The 16,088-nt window shown below is 43.7% G+C and overlaps 1 protein-coding gene across 4 annotated transcripts in view; it reads right to left on the bottom strand.

Moving 5' to 3' along the window:
* Positions 1-11,091: 11,091 nt before the first annotated feature.
* OTUD7A (OTU deubiquitinase 7A) overlaps positions 11,092-16,088 on the bottom strand; it is a 44,936-nt gene continuing 39,939 nt past the window's right edge. For 3 of the 4 annotated variants that reach the window (XM_027903664.1, XM_027903666.1, XM_027903663.1), the window contains 3 exons: positions 14,540-14,654; positions 14,216-14,300; positions 11,092-12,641 (listed from right to left, as the gene is read on the bottom strand). In XM_027903664.1, the coding sequence (XP_027759465.1) occupies positions 11,208-12,641; positions 14,216-14,300; positions 14,540-14,654 (1,634 nt within the window). In that variant the 3' untranslated portion in view covers positions 11,092-11,207. The remainder of the gene's footprint in view (positions 12,642-14,215; positions 14,301-14,539; positions 14,655-16,088) is intronic. The other variant, XM_027903665.1, reaches the window with a different exon arrangement.

Here is a 16,088-nt window from a genome sequence, read left to right on the forward strand (position 1 = left end):
ACACTATTTTGCTGACTGATTTATCTCCCATTCAAATTCAAGATGATGTCAAACAGCAATTATTGAAGGAAAACATGCTCTGTGAAAAGGCACAACAGTTAAATGGTTCATATGGAACTTGAATCAAGAATGAAAGGACAAAATTAAAAAATCCAGGATTATGTTATAAAAATAAGACCTTTCAAAACTTTTTAGATCACTTGAAAAGATTAGTTTAGCTGATAAATAATCACCAATCCACTGTCTCCAGAGAGGGCCAGACCTACACTAATCTTTTTATCAATCACCAGGGGAAAGTGTTTCAAAGAATTATTAATACCATTAGGAGATTAAATGATTGGATGCTAATGCAGAGTAATCTGGATTGCTCAGAAAACTGGGTACAACCAACCAAGTGTGTTGGACACAATCAAAATGAACTCAGGCATTTAGAAAACAAATGACTTGGCTTTACTCACCAGATGTGTATTCACCTCCATCACCTCATGGAGGACTGGCTCAGGAACCACGGACTCCAAAAACTGCGAGCCCAAAGAGCAGCTGTTCCTTCTACATCTTAGGGACAGAAAACTAAACATAAAAAACTAAAGACATCTTAGTGAATAAAGATACAGTAACTTCAGTTCAGAAATAAGCTTGCACTGAAATGCGGACACTATCAATTCTAAACAGAATTAGGCTCTTCCAGCAGAGGGGCTGTCTGGTGCAGCCTGCAGCACAGCCTGCCTGCAGCAGTTTCTGCCAGAGCTGAAGTGCCTTTCAGAAGAAGCTTTCAGTCCAGCTCGGGTCTTTACAGATCGAGGGAGATGTTAAAAGGCCGGAGGAGACTTTAAGCACAGGCATGAGAAATATTATATTTCAGGGACTGGAAATGTGCCCTTGCAACAGCCTTGGAAGGCAGGATCTGCTCAGCCTGACACAGAAGGGTGAGGGACGGCCCTATCAGAGGGTACAGGCAATTCAAGGGCAGCAGACAACTCCTCTATCAGACAGGAGTGCAATGAGATCCAAAGGCTAAAGCTGGAGTCAGACAAATTCAAGTCAGAAGTGTTTTTTAAAAAAGGCTAATTACCATTGGAACAAGTTACTGTGTCACTGTGGTTATTATTCAGCACTTGGGAGTTCTCTGAATAAATGCTGCAGTTCATTCAGGTGGCTGTTGGACAAATATCCTGTCTTTCCCCTGATGACAGAGGCAGAGATTTCCTGAGGAGGGTGACAGGGACAGTCACAGCCCAGTCTGTCCTGCCCCTCCTGCACAGGGTCCTGTGCCTTTGGAGCCCAGGGCCTGGGCATACTCTGAAAACAGGAGCTGAACAGGCAGGGCTTGATTTCTGCCTTCTGCCTCAGATCCTCAGTTATCTGATTTATGTAACTCAATTTGCAATCCAGCAGCGAGCTCTGGCAGCAGAGCACGAGCTGGTGATGAGCCAGCTGAGCCCCAGGTTTGCAGGATCCCCCCAGCCTTGGCTGCAGCGTCACAGCGAGCAGAGCACCCGCACAGCACGGACAAAACTCCAGCAAACCCGGACTGTAGAAATAATTCATTTTATTGAATAGGCATTATAGCTTCTCCCAGTGTCAAATAATGGAGAAGCCAATCACACAGAGTACAGAGCTATCAGTTACTTTGAGTAATCTTTCATAAAAGAAAGAAATTAAATGCAGTTCTGCTATAAAAAGTGCAACAGTTATACTGGAAGTTTTTCAAAACAAAAGCAAGTTTTTCTACCTATTGCAAAAATCAGTTTAGTGCTTTAATACTTTACAAAGTAACAATCCAACTGCTAAAAACAGCTCTTACACATCATCTTTGTCAAAATATGGATCAGATTAAAAATGACATTTAAATTGAATTTGAATGAAAACAGCATGTAGAAAAGGTTCTCAAGAACTCACATTTTTCACAACAAAAAATATTCATTATCATTTAATGTTAATTAATGTTCCTGTTTCTTTTGAACAATGGATTTAAACGAGATGGCAGTTAGCTTAAAAATGATCAAATGTTTGCAGACAAAAGTGACTGCAACCAATCATGTCTTGAAATTAGGAATAGGGAGGGGAATGGAAAAAGAGAAGTTCACTCCTTTCATACGGGATAAATGTTTTGCATGAAAATGGTCAAAGAAGAAACCTGAAAAGTCACTTCAGCTTTAAACAGATTTCTGTAATATCGGTTATTGAAATCCTAAAGCAATCTTTGCTATGAGAGTGTAAATTTATAGAAGACAACAAGAAACTCAAGACTTTGAAAAATGAGAAGGGTAGTAAGACTACCAAGAACTTAGCCAGCAAAAATCAATCAGACTTACTATATTCCTTATTAACATTTCCTTAAGCCCCAGTGACAGCCAACTACTATCTTTCTTTGAAATATGGGCTTCGAGTACAAATACCTTTATTTTACATTTCTGTGGGTTAAAAAACGCTGATTTTGCCAGCAGTTCTTATTAGAAAGAGTCACATTCCCTATTCTGATATTTTAACCTTTATAGAATTAGCTTTGGTTATAACTGAACACAGATCCTCAGTTAATGAGTACATGAACTCTAGACCAAGGGTGGGACATCTGACTTACTTTAATTCTTGTTTGGGGAGACAAGCCACTCTACTGCAAACTGAACTGAGAAAGCCAAATCTTCTTTGTTGGAAAAATCTACCACAGGCTTTGGGGGCAAAGAGCTTTAGAATTTGTCTAAGAAACTGCAAGATGAAAACAAAAACGTTAGCAAGAGCAAAAAAGATGTACAAACAAATGCTGGGGGCATTTGACACAACAGCAGTAGTAAAGTTAGGATGAATTAACTCCATATACCTTTTGTATCTAATATTTCAGACTGCCCTTCGAGATGTGCCCGTGTCTGAGAGGCACTGGCTTTAACAACACAGTGTGTCCAAGTGGCACAAGCACATGTAAACAGCACTGAGATGCTCAATGTTTCAGTCAACCTCTTCATACAAAAATGGGAGTCACGAGAAACAATGAGGAACAACAAGGCCTTCCAAGGAGAACAAAAATCTTCCAGCCCCACAAGAGGCAACCTCAAGGCATTATGAAAAGTTCGTAACAGTATTTTATGTCTCAAAGGGGAATGCAGAGGGAAACTCCAGATGGGTTCCAAAAGAAAACAAGAGCTCTATGCAGATTTGCAAAACTGCTTCACAGCTGAATGTGCTAAGCCTGGCACACTGCAGATGAAAAGGAACCAGCAGGCTCAGAGCAATGGGCTTGGAAAAGACACAGAAGCAATTGCTCCTTTCCCAGGAAAGAGCACAAACCTAATCTAGATCCCTGGGGCAGAGTTTTATACAAAGCTGTCAAAGCTGGCCCACAGCACTATGCTTGGGAACTTCTGGCTGCTTAAGTCTCTGTGGCTGATTTTATCCATTATTTAGTCTAGGCTTAAATCCTGTTTGTTCTCCTTGGTTCTGGTGAAGGGGCAGAGCCCAGCACCGTGTGCATGCAAAGCTCTCTGAGCTCCCAGGGAAAAGCAGTTTTGTACTGTACACACACTGGGCATTACACAGAGACTGTATTTACAGTACTCAGAGTATTGAGCAAACAAACAATAAACCCACTGCTTAGCTTCTGCTGGTATTAAAAGTGCACACAATTTGCAAAGCTGAGAGATGAGAGCGCGTCTGTCCCGCCCACATGGCTGTGTTTGGGCTCATCCCTGACTGCCAGCCCATGCACAGGAGACGCCAGGTCTTGCTGCTGCATCTGCTGCACATGTGAGCCAAAAGCACGGGGAAGAGGCTTTGTGTTATTTAAACCTGGTGGCAAATGGCAGCGAGGCAGCGTTCCACTTCACCTTCACTGCAGAGGAGCTGTTCAGACACCAGGGAGCTGCATCTGTTCTCAAGGCAGCAATGCCCCAGACCTGCTGGTTTGGCCATGGCTCTCGGGCTCCCCACGCAGCCAGGCTTCCTCAGGCAAAGCCTCAGTGCCCAGGGGTTCTCACCTCATTCTGTGGCAAAGCAGTTACCTCGAATTTACCTGTAAAGGTGGCTTTGATCTCTCAGCTTGCCCAAGAAGGAAAGTGCAGTTCCATTTTCATGTGAAAAAGGGAAGAACTAGGTCACTCACATACAAGCCTAATCTTCACATTTCCCCCCGCCCCCTTTTTTAAAAAGAAATGGGATTTGAAAGGGGCAAAATGCAAATGAACTACACAACACACACAGGAATTAGGCACTGTTTAGTTTCAACACTGGATCGTATGTTTTGCAGTCTCAGATGATTTTACCACTAGAATTTGCTTTGCTTAAGAAGGGAAGAAGACTTCCTTTTCTCCCTTCTTCCCCAATAGCAAACCTCTGCAACAAAGTAAGAGGCTACATTAGAAACAGAGATGAATTTCTCTGTTTTTCCAAAATACAGGAAGATCTACAAAACTTACAGTCTTGACAGGAAAGTTTTTGATACTTAACTGTTTTCCCTCTTTTTAGGATTTTGGTGCCCTGGTTACCCCACCAGCTACCATTCTCTCTGCTTTTACTCCATCTCCACTTTTCATTAAGGTTTCCTGACACGCTGACACTTATCAGAGTCACTTTTTTTAAAAGAAAATGTTAAGATTACAGGTTATTCAGACAAATATGTGTACACAGGGCGCAGCAGGCTCGAGTGTTCTACAGTCATGGGTGAACAAAGAAGTGGGACAGAGGCTGCATCCAGTGAAGTGACTCTCAGTCCCCAGAGAGTCATAATTTTAAGGCTGTTTGGAACAAGGTGGCTTTTACCCATATTGCCTGTTCCACAGTGCAAATGTGCATCAGCCATTTCAATTCTCTCGACACAACCCATGCACTCAGGTAATGGGAGGTAAAACAGCACTCAGAACAGCAGATTCACTTGAGAGGAAAAATCCCAACCAAACAAACCAACATGACAATGATATCCAAGGGAAGAATAAGGTCTTAACCCCCCCCAGCCAGTGGAATACACGACCCCAGTAAGAATGCAACAGTTCAACAATTAGATGCTGTTTTGGTACACAAGGCAGGTCTCCCCACACTCAAACAATCACTTTATGAATAAGCCCAATAATTTGTTCACACGTGGAAAATCACGAAAAAGAAAATGGGAATTCCATTGACTGAAGAGTAGCCTGTTAATAAAGAAAGGCCCTGAATATGTGCTGGAGTAATGCTCACTTGATTTTCTGAAACAAGAGCGAGCTTTTCTTCCCCCAGAACCTGATGCTCAGTACATCCCAAACCCGGTCTCTTTACCAGCACAAACCCAGCCGCACAATCATCAGGCATCCAGGTTTGAAAAGTCTGGTTGCAGTACGTACCTTAACAGTAATTCTTAAACAAGCAAATCCCAACAAACTAAACCACAAAAGTTAGGGAATTTTAAAAGCTACACAGATTCCTAATTTAGCATATGCATTAGTTTGTGATGTCTTTTTTTTTTTGCACAGTTCATCAGTAATTGATACGTACAGTACAAAGAACGATGAAGAAATAAAACCTGAACCCTTCAACCTGCTAGAAGCAAATGCGTATTTGAGATCTCTTAAGACAGGATGTATCTGCCAATCAGTGATGACATTTCTGGGGTCTAGAGTGAGCTTCTTCCCACAGATGCTAAATGACTGCACAAGTTATTAATTCCTGGTTTTTGTCCTGAAGGAATAATAAATCTCTGATTCTGTTTTTTTTTTTTTAAAAAAAGGCAAACTAATCCTACTCCAGTGGGTTCAGGGTGTATTATGAATGTCCCAAGTCAATCAATATCTGCACAGAAATGTTTCATTTGGGAAGGAAATTCTAGATGAATGTTTATTCAGAAGCTGCTTATAAAAGTGGCTATTGGTAGGGACTGGAATTAAATAGGGAGGAACAGTGTTGTACTAAAATATATAAAGAAAAATTTAAAGCTTTTCAATTAAAAAAAAATTTGTATATTCAACTGACATTAGATATAGATGTGCACAACAGACAGAGCAGTTAGAAACAGTTACATTTACAAAGCTTTCTTTTCATGGTTAATTTCTACCAGCACTTCTGAAAGGAACCTCTAAAATGATGACCCTGTTTATAATAAAGGCGCAAAATATTGCTCTGTAGCCTATTTGGAAAATAATATAAAAATAATTTCTATATTACAATTTAAACTTGGCTTGTAAAATTCCAACGTAATACAGCCTTAAGTCTACAAATAGAACATACTTACAAACACCTTTGTGTTCTCGTCCTCTCATTTTTAACAATACAGTGTTTTAGTCACATACACTGGAAATCCATCTGCAAATTAAAATAGATACTAGTGTCTGTTACTGAAATAATTTCACTCCTATGCTCTACATGTTTGGTGATCCTCCTAAGCTGCCATTCCCTAAAACAAATAAAACTCTTCAAATACACTGACGGAGACTTAAAATATACTAAGCTGAAAAGCAATCTACAATCCGCATCAGTTATTTTGCTTCTCTGGACCTATGTTAATTTGAGATTACTGTGGTTTCTATTAACATATGGGTTTTCACCTGTGCAAAACTCTCCCAGTGTTAGGAAGAGCCCAGTCCCCTGTGAGCTTTGTACTCCACTTTCATGTCCAGCTTGCAAGTATTTTACATGTCAATGAAGCACCTGATTTAAGGCCCCCCTACTGATAGGATTCTGTCCCCAGATTTCAGGGGACAGCAGATTTAGCCCAAAGAGGCCTAAGGCTTCCCTCTGCTCCTCAGGCAACATTCTCATTGATGCTCTTGCTGGAAGAGTACCATCAGGCAGCCTGTGGGGACAGACACCGGCTGAAGGCTCAGGCTTGATAAAAACATTCACGCTTTTCCTTAAGCCTTTCTGGAAGTTTCTGAAAAGCAGCAGTCTCCTTGCTGCCAGGAGACTGATCAGGTGGGTGAAGTTGAGCACCAGTGTAAGTGTTTGCAGAACTGCAGAGTTGGAGGGCAGTATTTTGTCAGATCTGTGCTGTGCATTTTGGTATCTACACATTCATCACACGAGGAGTGGCTGACCCTGACTGTGCCTGTGCAAGCACTGACCCTGCCTCACATGTCCAGTGACTCCTCAGTCCTTCTGGACCCAGGAACTCTGCTCACACCACTGTTCAGCTTGAGAAAAGATGGCTCTGAAGACTTCACTTGGCCTATTTAGACTTCTTAAGAAATAAGCAACACAAAACTTTTCAAGTACAGCATCTTTCTTTCATTGCTGCCTCTAATGTTACCTTTGACTTAGGAAGAAGCAACTAATTGCTAAAGAAAGCTGGGACAATATTTCCATTGCATTTATAGAACAAAAAGTTAAATCAATTTTTAAAAATCCAAAATACCTGAAGTCACTTCTGATAACCTGCAAAACCTTCTTCTGAATGAGCTGCTTGTTATCCATATGCTACAACTGATACCCGCCTCTGAAAATATACTTGTAAAGTCTGTGGTTTATCAACTCCTTATAAAGCATTTAAAATGGAACTTTATATTAAAGTGTGACTGAAACCCATCATGGATCACAGGCACCCTCTGTTACAGACCTTTGTGTCAGAGTTTATGAACAAACTAAAACCACTGCATAATAGGTTTAAGTCTTTCTTAAATTAGGAAAGTTGGACATTGACACACGAGAAGAATTCCAGCTTCCTCCAACCTACGTATCTGCTGGTAATTTTGGATCTACTCTGGGAAGGTGTAGCCTCCCCAGTATTTAGTCTGTACTTTGGAGATCCAGGCAGCAGTGCTCAGTGTTGAATCCCTGTCCAGGAGAAAGGGGGAACTGCACATTCAAATGCCCAACTGTGTTGGTACTGCAGCCTCCTGAGCTACCCAAGACATGAGTGGGGTCCCCCCAAAGAACCCTGATTTCTGTGCAGCTGGGAGTGGGAGGTAACTGCAGTTACCTCTGGAGGGCACAGAGAGGGCAGAGCAGGCACAGACAAGGACTGACCGGCCCGTGGGCTGCAGGTACCTTCAGCTGTCAGGAAAAAGGAACCAAAGGAGCAGTCAGAGCTTAGCATGCAGTGCAACAGGAAAACACGGATGGAGATTATTGCCTCTCGCACACAGAAGAGGAATGACACCATTTCTTTCAGTGCTGGTCAATGCAACTCATGAGCAGTTGGGAATTCTCCCTAAAAAAACAGGCAGAAAATTTCCTTTTATAGCTGGAGACTTCTGATGGGACATCCCCTCCTCCAGGAGGAGGCACCGTTCCTGCACGTTGGGACTGTTAAATGCCAGCTGTGGCGTCCTGCAGACAACTCCACTAAGAGCTCAGACTGAAAAAGAAGGACAACTTCCCCCCCAGTACTACTTATCCAGAAAAAAGGAGAACTACCAGGAAATTATGGGTAGATTCTAACTGGCAAATTGCATTGTAGGCCTGCAACTTCTCTTCATTATCAAATGTTAGGGGACATGAGAATTGTGGGCTATTTCAAGAGAGTTCTAAAAGAAAACAGCAATTAGAAAATTATTCAAAGATACTCCAAGAAAAGGATTCTGAGGAAACAGGCACAACTGAAAGGTGTTCTGTCAGTATTTCATATAACAAGTATTTTAAAATGAGCAGCAGTGCTAAATCTTTATGGAAATATCTGAGTGTCCTGAGGAAGACAATGAACACTCAAGCTTGGTATCCTACAGAGACAAGCCAGGTATTATTCAGAAGACCAATTAATTTTTCAACACAAGCTAACATACAGGTATAATGTATTCAGTAATTTAGAACAGAGTAATTTATCTACATGCTGACCACTTGTAAATCTCTTTCTTTTACGGGTAGGAGATCTTAGAAACATACTATAGAAACAAGTTCTTAAAAAATGGGAAACAGTGAATTCTCATGGTAATTGCTTATTTTTACACGTGCTGTTACTTTTTTCCTCAGTGAAAAGATACAACTCCCTCAAACACACAGGCTAGTGTGGGCTGCTGATAATGTGTTTCTAAAGCACAGCTTTACACAGAAGTGATTCTCAGAGTATCAAATGCTATTGCTACTCTAATGCCCTAAGAATTCTTAAATATTTCTGGCTTTTGTGAAGTTTTATCCTGCCAGTTTTCTCACTCTCAGCGGCAAATACAATCAAGTATAATATTTGATTTCCTTTTACATTATGTGGCTTGTTTTAGCATAACCTGCAATCCCAGTTTTCTTTGACAATTAGGACTTTGGTGTAATCACAGCAGCAAACCAAACAGGGCACTGCTCCCCAGGGTATGCAGCAGGAGACAGGGGTGTGGGACGTGCTTACCTTGGGGACAGGAGTCCCACGGAGCTCTAACACAAAGCACTGTTTCCCCTTCAGGAAGGAAGGCAAGGTCACTGAGACTCAGTGTATGCTCAGGATACAGCAGGGAACATCAAGTACAGGTCTGGATTCATGGCAAAGACCCTCACTTTTTAGGACTGGTTAAGGGACTTATTTTGAGATCTCCCATTCAGCAGAAAACCTAAAAATACAGTCAGTTTTAGTATATGCTCAGTTCCACCAATTTTGGTGGGACACCAGAGAGAGCTCACGTGCTTTTCCTCAAAGCCAGCACGTGGCAGCAGCACTTTGTGCATCCTGTTCTGCAGATGACTTTAGGCTTGGTTTCAGGGTCAGTTAGGGTTACCTGTATGCAAGTGAAATGGTGCCATCCAGGTCCAGAGCAAAAACTGGGGTACAGCAGAAAAAGAATCAGAAACACAGACTCTTTGGCAAAGGATCTTTCCTGTGAGGGCCAGAAAAGTGCTGTTCTGTAGTGAGGAAGGCAGAACTCGCGTTCTGCACCTTTGGGTGGCAGAGGAAGTCCTGAAGGCAGTGCTTCACCTGCTGGTGGAAAATTAGCTCTTCTGAAAGCCCCGTGTGTGAGGGGAGAGGGAATGAGCCACTGGGCTCGTTACTGCACTGTGCCACTGATGGAGGAGGTGCAAAACCTTCCAGAAAACCTTCTCGTGTCATTCCTCTACTTCACCAGCATCTCTTTACAGAAATGTTTCTGTGAGCTAAGTTTTATTTTCAGAAGTATTGCAAATACTTCTGTAAATATTTGGATATCAGGCTTGTGCAAATCTGTGCTCGGAGCTGCCATTCCTGCTGGAGGTATTTCACAGCCATCTGGGAACCTCCTGGGCGGAGATGACTCACTCTGGGAGAAGACTCGGAAATAGGTGGAGCCAACGGTCTTCAAGAAAGGCTCACGTAGCGAGGCTTGCAATAATTATCACCCAAAGATGTTGAGAAAGGAATAAATAATTAATGATTAGGTTCATGCACTAGCTAAGGCAGTAAGTTGATGCATTACATTTGTTTTGACAAGCAGTTCATTCAGATCTAAAATGATCCTAAATTTCCTAGCTGGTCATCAGATTTTCCAAATGTAATAAATTTTTTATATTTTAATTATATTTTAATATTTCTCTGCATTTTAACAGCAATGAAAATACTTTTGAAATTCAGGTGCCCAGAACTATACTATTATGGGGGTTTTGGGACATGAAGCCTTGAAAGTCATAATGAATTTTTTTATAAAACTTGTTTAAAAATTCAGTGCAAATAAAAGTGGTTCAAATCTACTTTTTTTTTTTTTTTTAATGGAAATGTAGAAATAATTGGTAAGAACTTAAAATTAGGAAGAGCTACAGTCCTCGTGAATTCAGACCTTTCACTCCCATTTCTCCAGAATCATTCCATTTCAGACTGAAGTAAGCACAAACATGAGAAGCAATGCAATCTGCTGCCATGTTGAAAATGTGCACTATGCAAAATCACTACCCTCCTGAAAAAAAAAAGCCATGAAAGATTTAGGTTTTACTGAGGAAAAAATACTCTCACATAATAGCTCTATCATTTCAAAGGTCTGCCAGGCAGACACTACCCTACCACACCACCACACCTCTGTTTTTATGACTTGCCCCTATCATTCTACTACCTGAGTGATGTCAGTGTAAATTCAGGCACCATTAGTAAATTTTTGACCAAACATATACACAGCACTGACAAAGGAGTAAACAACCCTTCAGCTTACCAGTATACGTAAAAAAGACACTGACAAAATGGAAAATAATAATTTTTTTATGATAAATTAATCCTATTATTTCCTCGTTGCCCCGGAAAAGCGAAAAGCTAGACACTATTTACTCATCAATCCTTTATTCTTGTTTTAAGGATTCCTTTTACTGCAATCCAACACTTTGTTTACTTTGTAAGTAAGAAAATGGTAAAACTAAGTAGTCAGGAAGAATCCTCAATGCCTGTGTCCCTTGCTGTCCCTCTCCCTGCGCTTCAGCTCCTCCCTGTAGCAGTAGGAGCAGTAATTGTCAGTCTCAGGCCGACCATAGAAGGAGCAGTTCTCCTTCTTGCAGCGGTTCTGCTGGATGGAGTAGATTGGGCAAACTGTGCTTCTGCCTTGGTTTTTGTCGTTGTTGAGCCAGGTCTGGGGAGCGTCCTCGTCGGCAAACTCCAGGCAGTCTCTGATGTCCGCGGTGTCGAAGCCGTTCGTGTAGGTCTGGGACTTGTGCTCGGCGGGCAGGGCGTAGCTCAGCGACTCCACCGTGTTCACCGTGCGGATCCCGGGCAGCCGGGCCGGGCTGTAGCTCTGGGAGGACAGGGACCTGTTCTGCTGGGGGTAGGTGGCACAGGTCTTCAGGGTGCCCACCACCGGCTTGTAGGTGTCGTCTTGGAAGCTCGATGGCTTGGAGTTGACGTCATGCAGATGGATGACACTCTGCCTTTGGACGGGGGGGGTATGGCTGTAGTGGGCAGATACGGGGATGGGGCCGCTCCTCTTGGCACCGCTGCTGGGGGAGGAGAAGGGCCCTGGGGTGGGGCTAGTGCGGTCTTTGAACTTTAAAACCAGCTGGGTTGTATGGCTTTGAGGCAAGACGGGTGATGCCCTATCCTGAGGAGATGTTTCCAGTTTTTCTTTTGAATACGCTTCTGGCTCCAGTTTCCTGCTAGATGAGCCATTCAGCGCGGCCTTTTTCTCAGCTTCCTTCCTTTTCTGTTCCTGCTCCGCGTTGAAACGCTCCTGGGCGCTGGTCAGGTAGTAACCTATCATCTCCTCGTGGAACTGATGCCTGTGACTGGTCAGAAGCAGGCCAGCGAAAATGAACTTCCGCTCGCCCTGCATGGCAGCTCTCAGGATGTTCAGGCTGAGTTTCACGTCCGTGCTGTACTTCCAGGGGTCAGCCTGCTTGTCAGAGCAGGGCTTGGCGCTGCCCTTGTCCGTGGGGGAGCTGCTGGCTCTGTCCGTGGGAGATGGGGTGGTCTTCTCAGACGGAGAGGTGCTTGCAGACTGCCCCGACTCCTCCTTGCTCCCCTTCCGAGACTTTGACTTCTTCTCCTTGACCTTCTCCACCGTGTCCCCGTTTTTCCCGTTCCCTGAATTGGCTCTGCTCATTTTGCCGTGCACCAGCCCTCCAAGGCCACCCATGTTCTTTTTCAGTTTGATTCCCAGGGTTTTACTGAGGCTTCCTATTTTATTGGCAACTGAATCCGTCCTGGTTTTGTCTTTATCTTTCCTCTGTTTGTCCTTTTCTTTTTCTTTACTGTTTTTGCCATTATTGCCATTGGAATTACTACAGATGGAATCTCGGTCCGAGTCCATTGAGTCAGCCAGAGACTGCACGTCTTCCCCAGCTGAGGCTGTAGGGGATTCTGGTTGAGCCAAAGGGGCCTGCTATGGAAAAGTAATTATAATTAGATACGGAAAAATCATTTTTATGCAGGAACTGGTGCAAAAAGACCCCCCAAATTCAATACGTATTTTGACATTGATTATAAATATACTTTTTAGTTTACACACTGATGTTTTCAGCTGGTTTCCTCACCAAGTAAAGCTTATTTTGCTGTGGTTACTCTGTACCTTCCTCGTTCCTGCAGTCGGTTTTGGCTCCCTGCGAGCACATCTGCAGCAGGGGTCGGTCACGGGGGGCTCTGTGACAGTGGGTGAGCCACGGGAGGAGCTGGCACAGCCTCCCTGGGGAGCAGAGACCTGCCCAGGCCTGGCCACTCCACAGGGAGCACCTCAGGGGCTGTCCTCGAGCCAGCAGGGAAAGGCACTGCTGACACTGCCATGGGAGGGAAGTGAGGAGCTGCTGAAAGCTGGGAGGGGGATACAGCACACAAACCTGCACGCAGCAAGATTCCAAAATCCATTCTGTTCAAAACCCAGCTTATTTAAACTGACTTTTTCATTGCTCGGGTCTCTGGTGCATGAAAATCAACAGCACCAGAGCTAAACATCCCACCTGGAATATCACACGTTAACCCTCAGCAAGAAGGCTGAGGAATACAATGATGGGCATTCATGCTTACTGGAAATGCAGTGCAGATAAAACTGGTGTCACAAATCCAAGCTCCACTTTATATTTTAGGTAACGTAATAAAACATCTTTCTTGAAAATGCAGTAACATGGATCCTAGGGTATTTAAAACAGGACTCTGTTCATTAACTCCTGCAAAACTTAGTCTTGCTTTCAGGCACCACGAAGTCAAAATCTGCTAGAGATAAATAGGGAACACTTAACTACCCACAAGGACTCAGAGAGGGGTAAGCTGTAGATGTTTATACCTGTGGTATAGAAATACCTGCCTGCTGCTTGTCCCTGGGTACTCACATGACCTGTGTCTCTCAGGGATCCCTGTTCTGTTCATGCCCCATCTGTGTAGGGCTGCCTAAATCACCTCCATGCTCTCCTAGCAACCTTTACCCTCCAGACCAACCCCTCTCCATCTATTCCAGGCAGTTTGCAGAGAAATTTGCAGCTGAGACGGTGCCAGCTGGGCATGATTCTAAACTAGCTCTCTGAAAGAGCCAGGCTCCAGCTCAGAGCCAGTCTGTGGCCTTTTGTCAGCCACTCCAAACTGGGGCTGTCAAGGGGGGCCAGTGCATTCTCAGAAAGGACCTGGGATTGGTGACTGAACAGTGGCATTAGGAGAGCAAGCCAAACTTCTGAAAAAACAATGGTGACAAAAGGTCTCTTTAAACTGCCCAGACCACTGAAAAATGTAACAGAAAGATTAAGCTAGAAAATACATTTCAGCAAAAAAATATACAAGCAACCGTGTTATTAAAGCAAATAACCAGATAAATCCATAAGCCTGATTGCAGTGTCAGTGAGCCGTGAGTGACTTGTCCCTGCTGCTGGGACACTGAGGTGTTTCCAGGCAGCCTTCCCTACCCAGCACCCTCCCATGGCTCGTGTCTCTGGACACCTGGAGTTTGTTTGGAGCGAGGGGAGGTGACCTTACCCGCGTCTCGGACGGGATGCGTATCCACGTTACATTCATGTAGCTGTGCAGAAGGTTGAGCTTTGCCTCAAGAGACAAAATCAAACTAAAGAGGAAAAAAAGAAAGGAACAAACAGTCAAAAAGGCTGAAAGAAAAAGCAGTAATTCATACCAGGGAGAGGTGTAACAGCAGCCTGAACTGTGACCATCAGCTGGAGACCCACCCATGTCTCAGCCACGTAACCAGAGAACAAGAACAAAGCCCTGGCAGCTCTCCCAGAACTCCAACCAGATACAGCTCAAGACATTTTACTGCTTAACACTGAAGTTACAGAAAGGTCTTACTTGGCCAGTCTGGTGTTATCATTGTCATCTTTTCCCCACTCCCAGTCTTTCCCAGGATCGACCGCAAAGTGCAAAGGCAGTAACTTGTGTTCAGAGTCAGTCAGGGGAATCACGGCTGAAGCAGAGAAGAAACAAGGATTGGGGTGGGGGGGAACAAAAATGACAAAAAGAAGAGAAGACTCAGTTGTGAAAAGCAGGATTGCTGCTTCAGGAAGGGCAGGATTTGAGTGTGTGGCAGAACTGCCTCATCAGAGCCCCACAAATGATTTACACCAGGCTTCATCTCCCTGTCCTCGTGTGTGTGCAACAGAGGAGGAGAGGGGCAGGTTAATACCATGATTGCTCCTGGAGTGAACCAGAGTCACCTGTGGAGGAGGGGACACCTCTGAAAGAACAACGTGGCCATTCTGTAATGCACAATAAACATTTCCTGGAGACAGAGTCATTAGAGTACCAGAAAGCAGTAAAAAGTCGCAATATTCCTGGCTGGCTCTCAGAATCACAGATTCACACACTTGTTAACTATTTTGCCTTTTCAGGTTAGTACCTTTTTGTTTTGCACTGTCAAAGAAATAAAAATGCATTGGTATCAGCAGTAAGAAACAGAGGAAAAGGCAGTTCCAGCGATTTTGGACTCAAACTGTGAATTAACGTAATTGAAGACCAGAGATCAACATATATGTGGGTCAAGAGGTCAGTGTGAAGCCTGTCCTGAGTGTGGTGAAAAGAGCATAACTGCTGTTATATCCCAGCACTGCAGTTTTGGCTCTTCTCTTCTTTCCCCTCTCTGCGACGGCTCTGCCTTCTGACACCTCTCTTAATGACTCTGTTTTATATTCTGCGTGCAGGGACCACACTCTGGTGTTACAGAGTATCTATCATTCATCACCAGCAAGAAAGTAAGAGAAAACCAATCAGCTTGAACTACACCCACCAATTTGCTTCCGTTTCATCAGAAAAAAAAAGGAAAAAACTGTTGAGGACCTGGCAGGATCCTCAGCATGGTGCAGGTCACTGCTGCTCCTCTGCCAACCAATCAAGGATTTTAATTTTCTACACTAAACCCTTAAAGACTTCACCCAGGTACTCATTACAGCCAAGCCAGGGGGCGAATAAAGCTGGAGAAATCACCCAGACAAACCCGCTCCCACAGCTGGGACTGCACTGGGACAGAGCACGGCACGGGAAGCTCCAGGATCAAGGAAGCAGCCTTAGAGGCAGCTGACAGCCAGGCTGTGCTTCCATGGACAAAGAGACAAAACATCTGCATCAACAGAGCCTGCCTGGGTATAAAAATATCTATAGGTTTTTAATCAGACACTGGATTTCAAAATGCCAGGCCCTCTGGCAATCAGCAGAACGCCAGCTGTGTGCTGGTGAAAAGGAGACATGTCAAAATGTGGTTCAAATCCTCTCCAGACAAGAGGATCTTAATGTGTTTTCTCTTCATATAAATTTATAGGAGCATTTTAATTATCTGATACAGGACTCTGTGACAAAACAGGACTTCAGGAATTCACTTCAGTACTTATTTGACCACACATATCCC

The sequence above is a fragment of the Empidonax traillii genome, unplaced genomic scaffold (assembly GCF_003031625.1).
Source record: "Empidonax traillii isolate 1590-97213 ecotype Southwest subspecies unplaced genomic scaffold, ASM303162v1 scaffold990:size286031, whole genome shotgun sequence".
Lineage (NCBI taxonomy): Eukaryota > Metazoa > Chordata > Aves > Passeriformes > Tyrannidae > Empidonax > Empidonax traillii.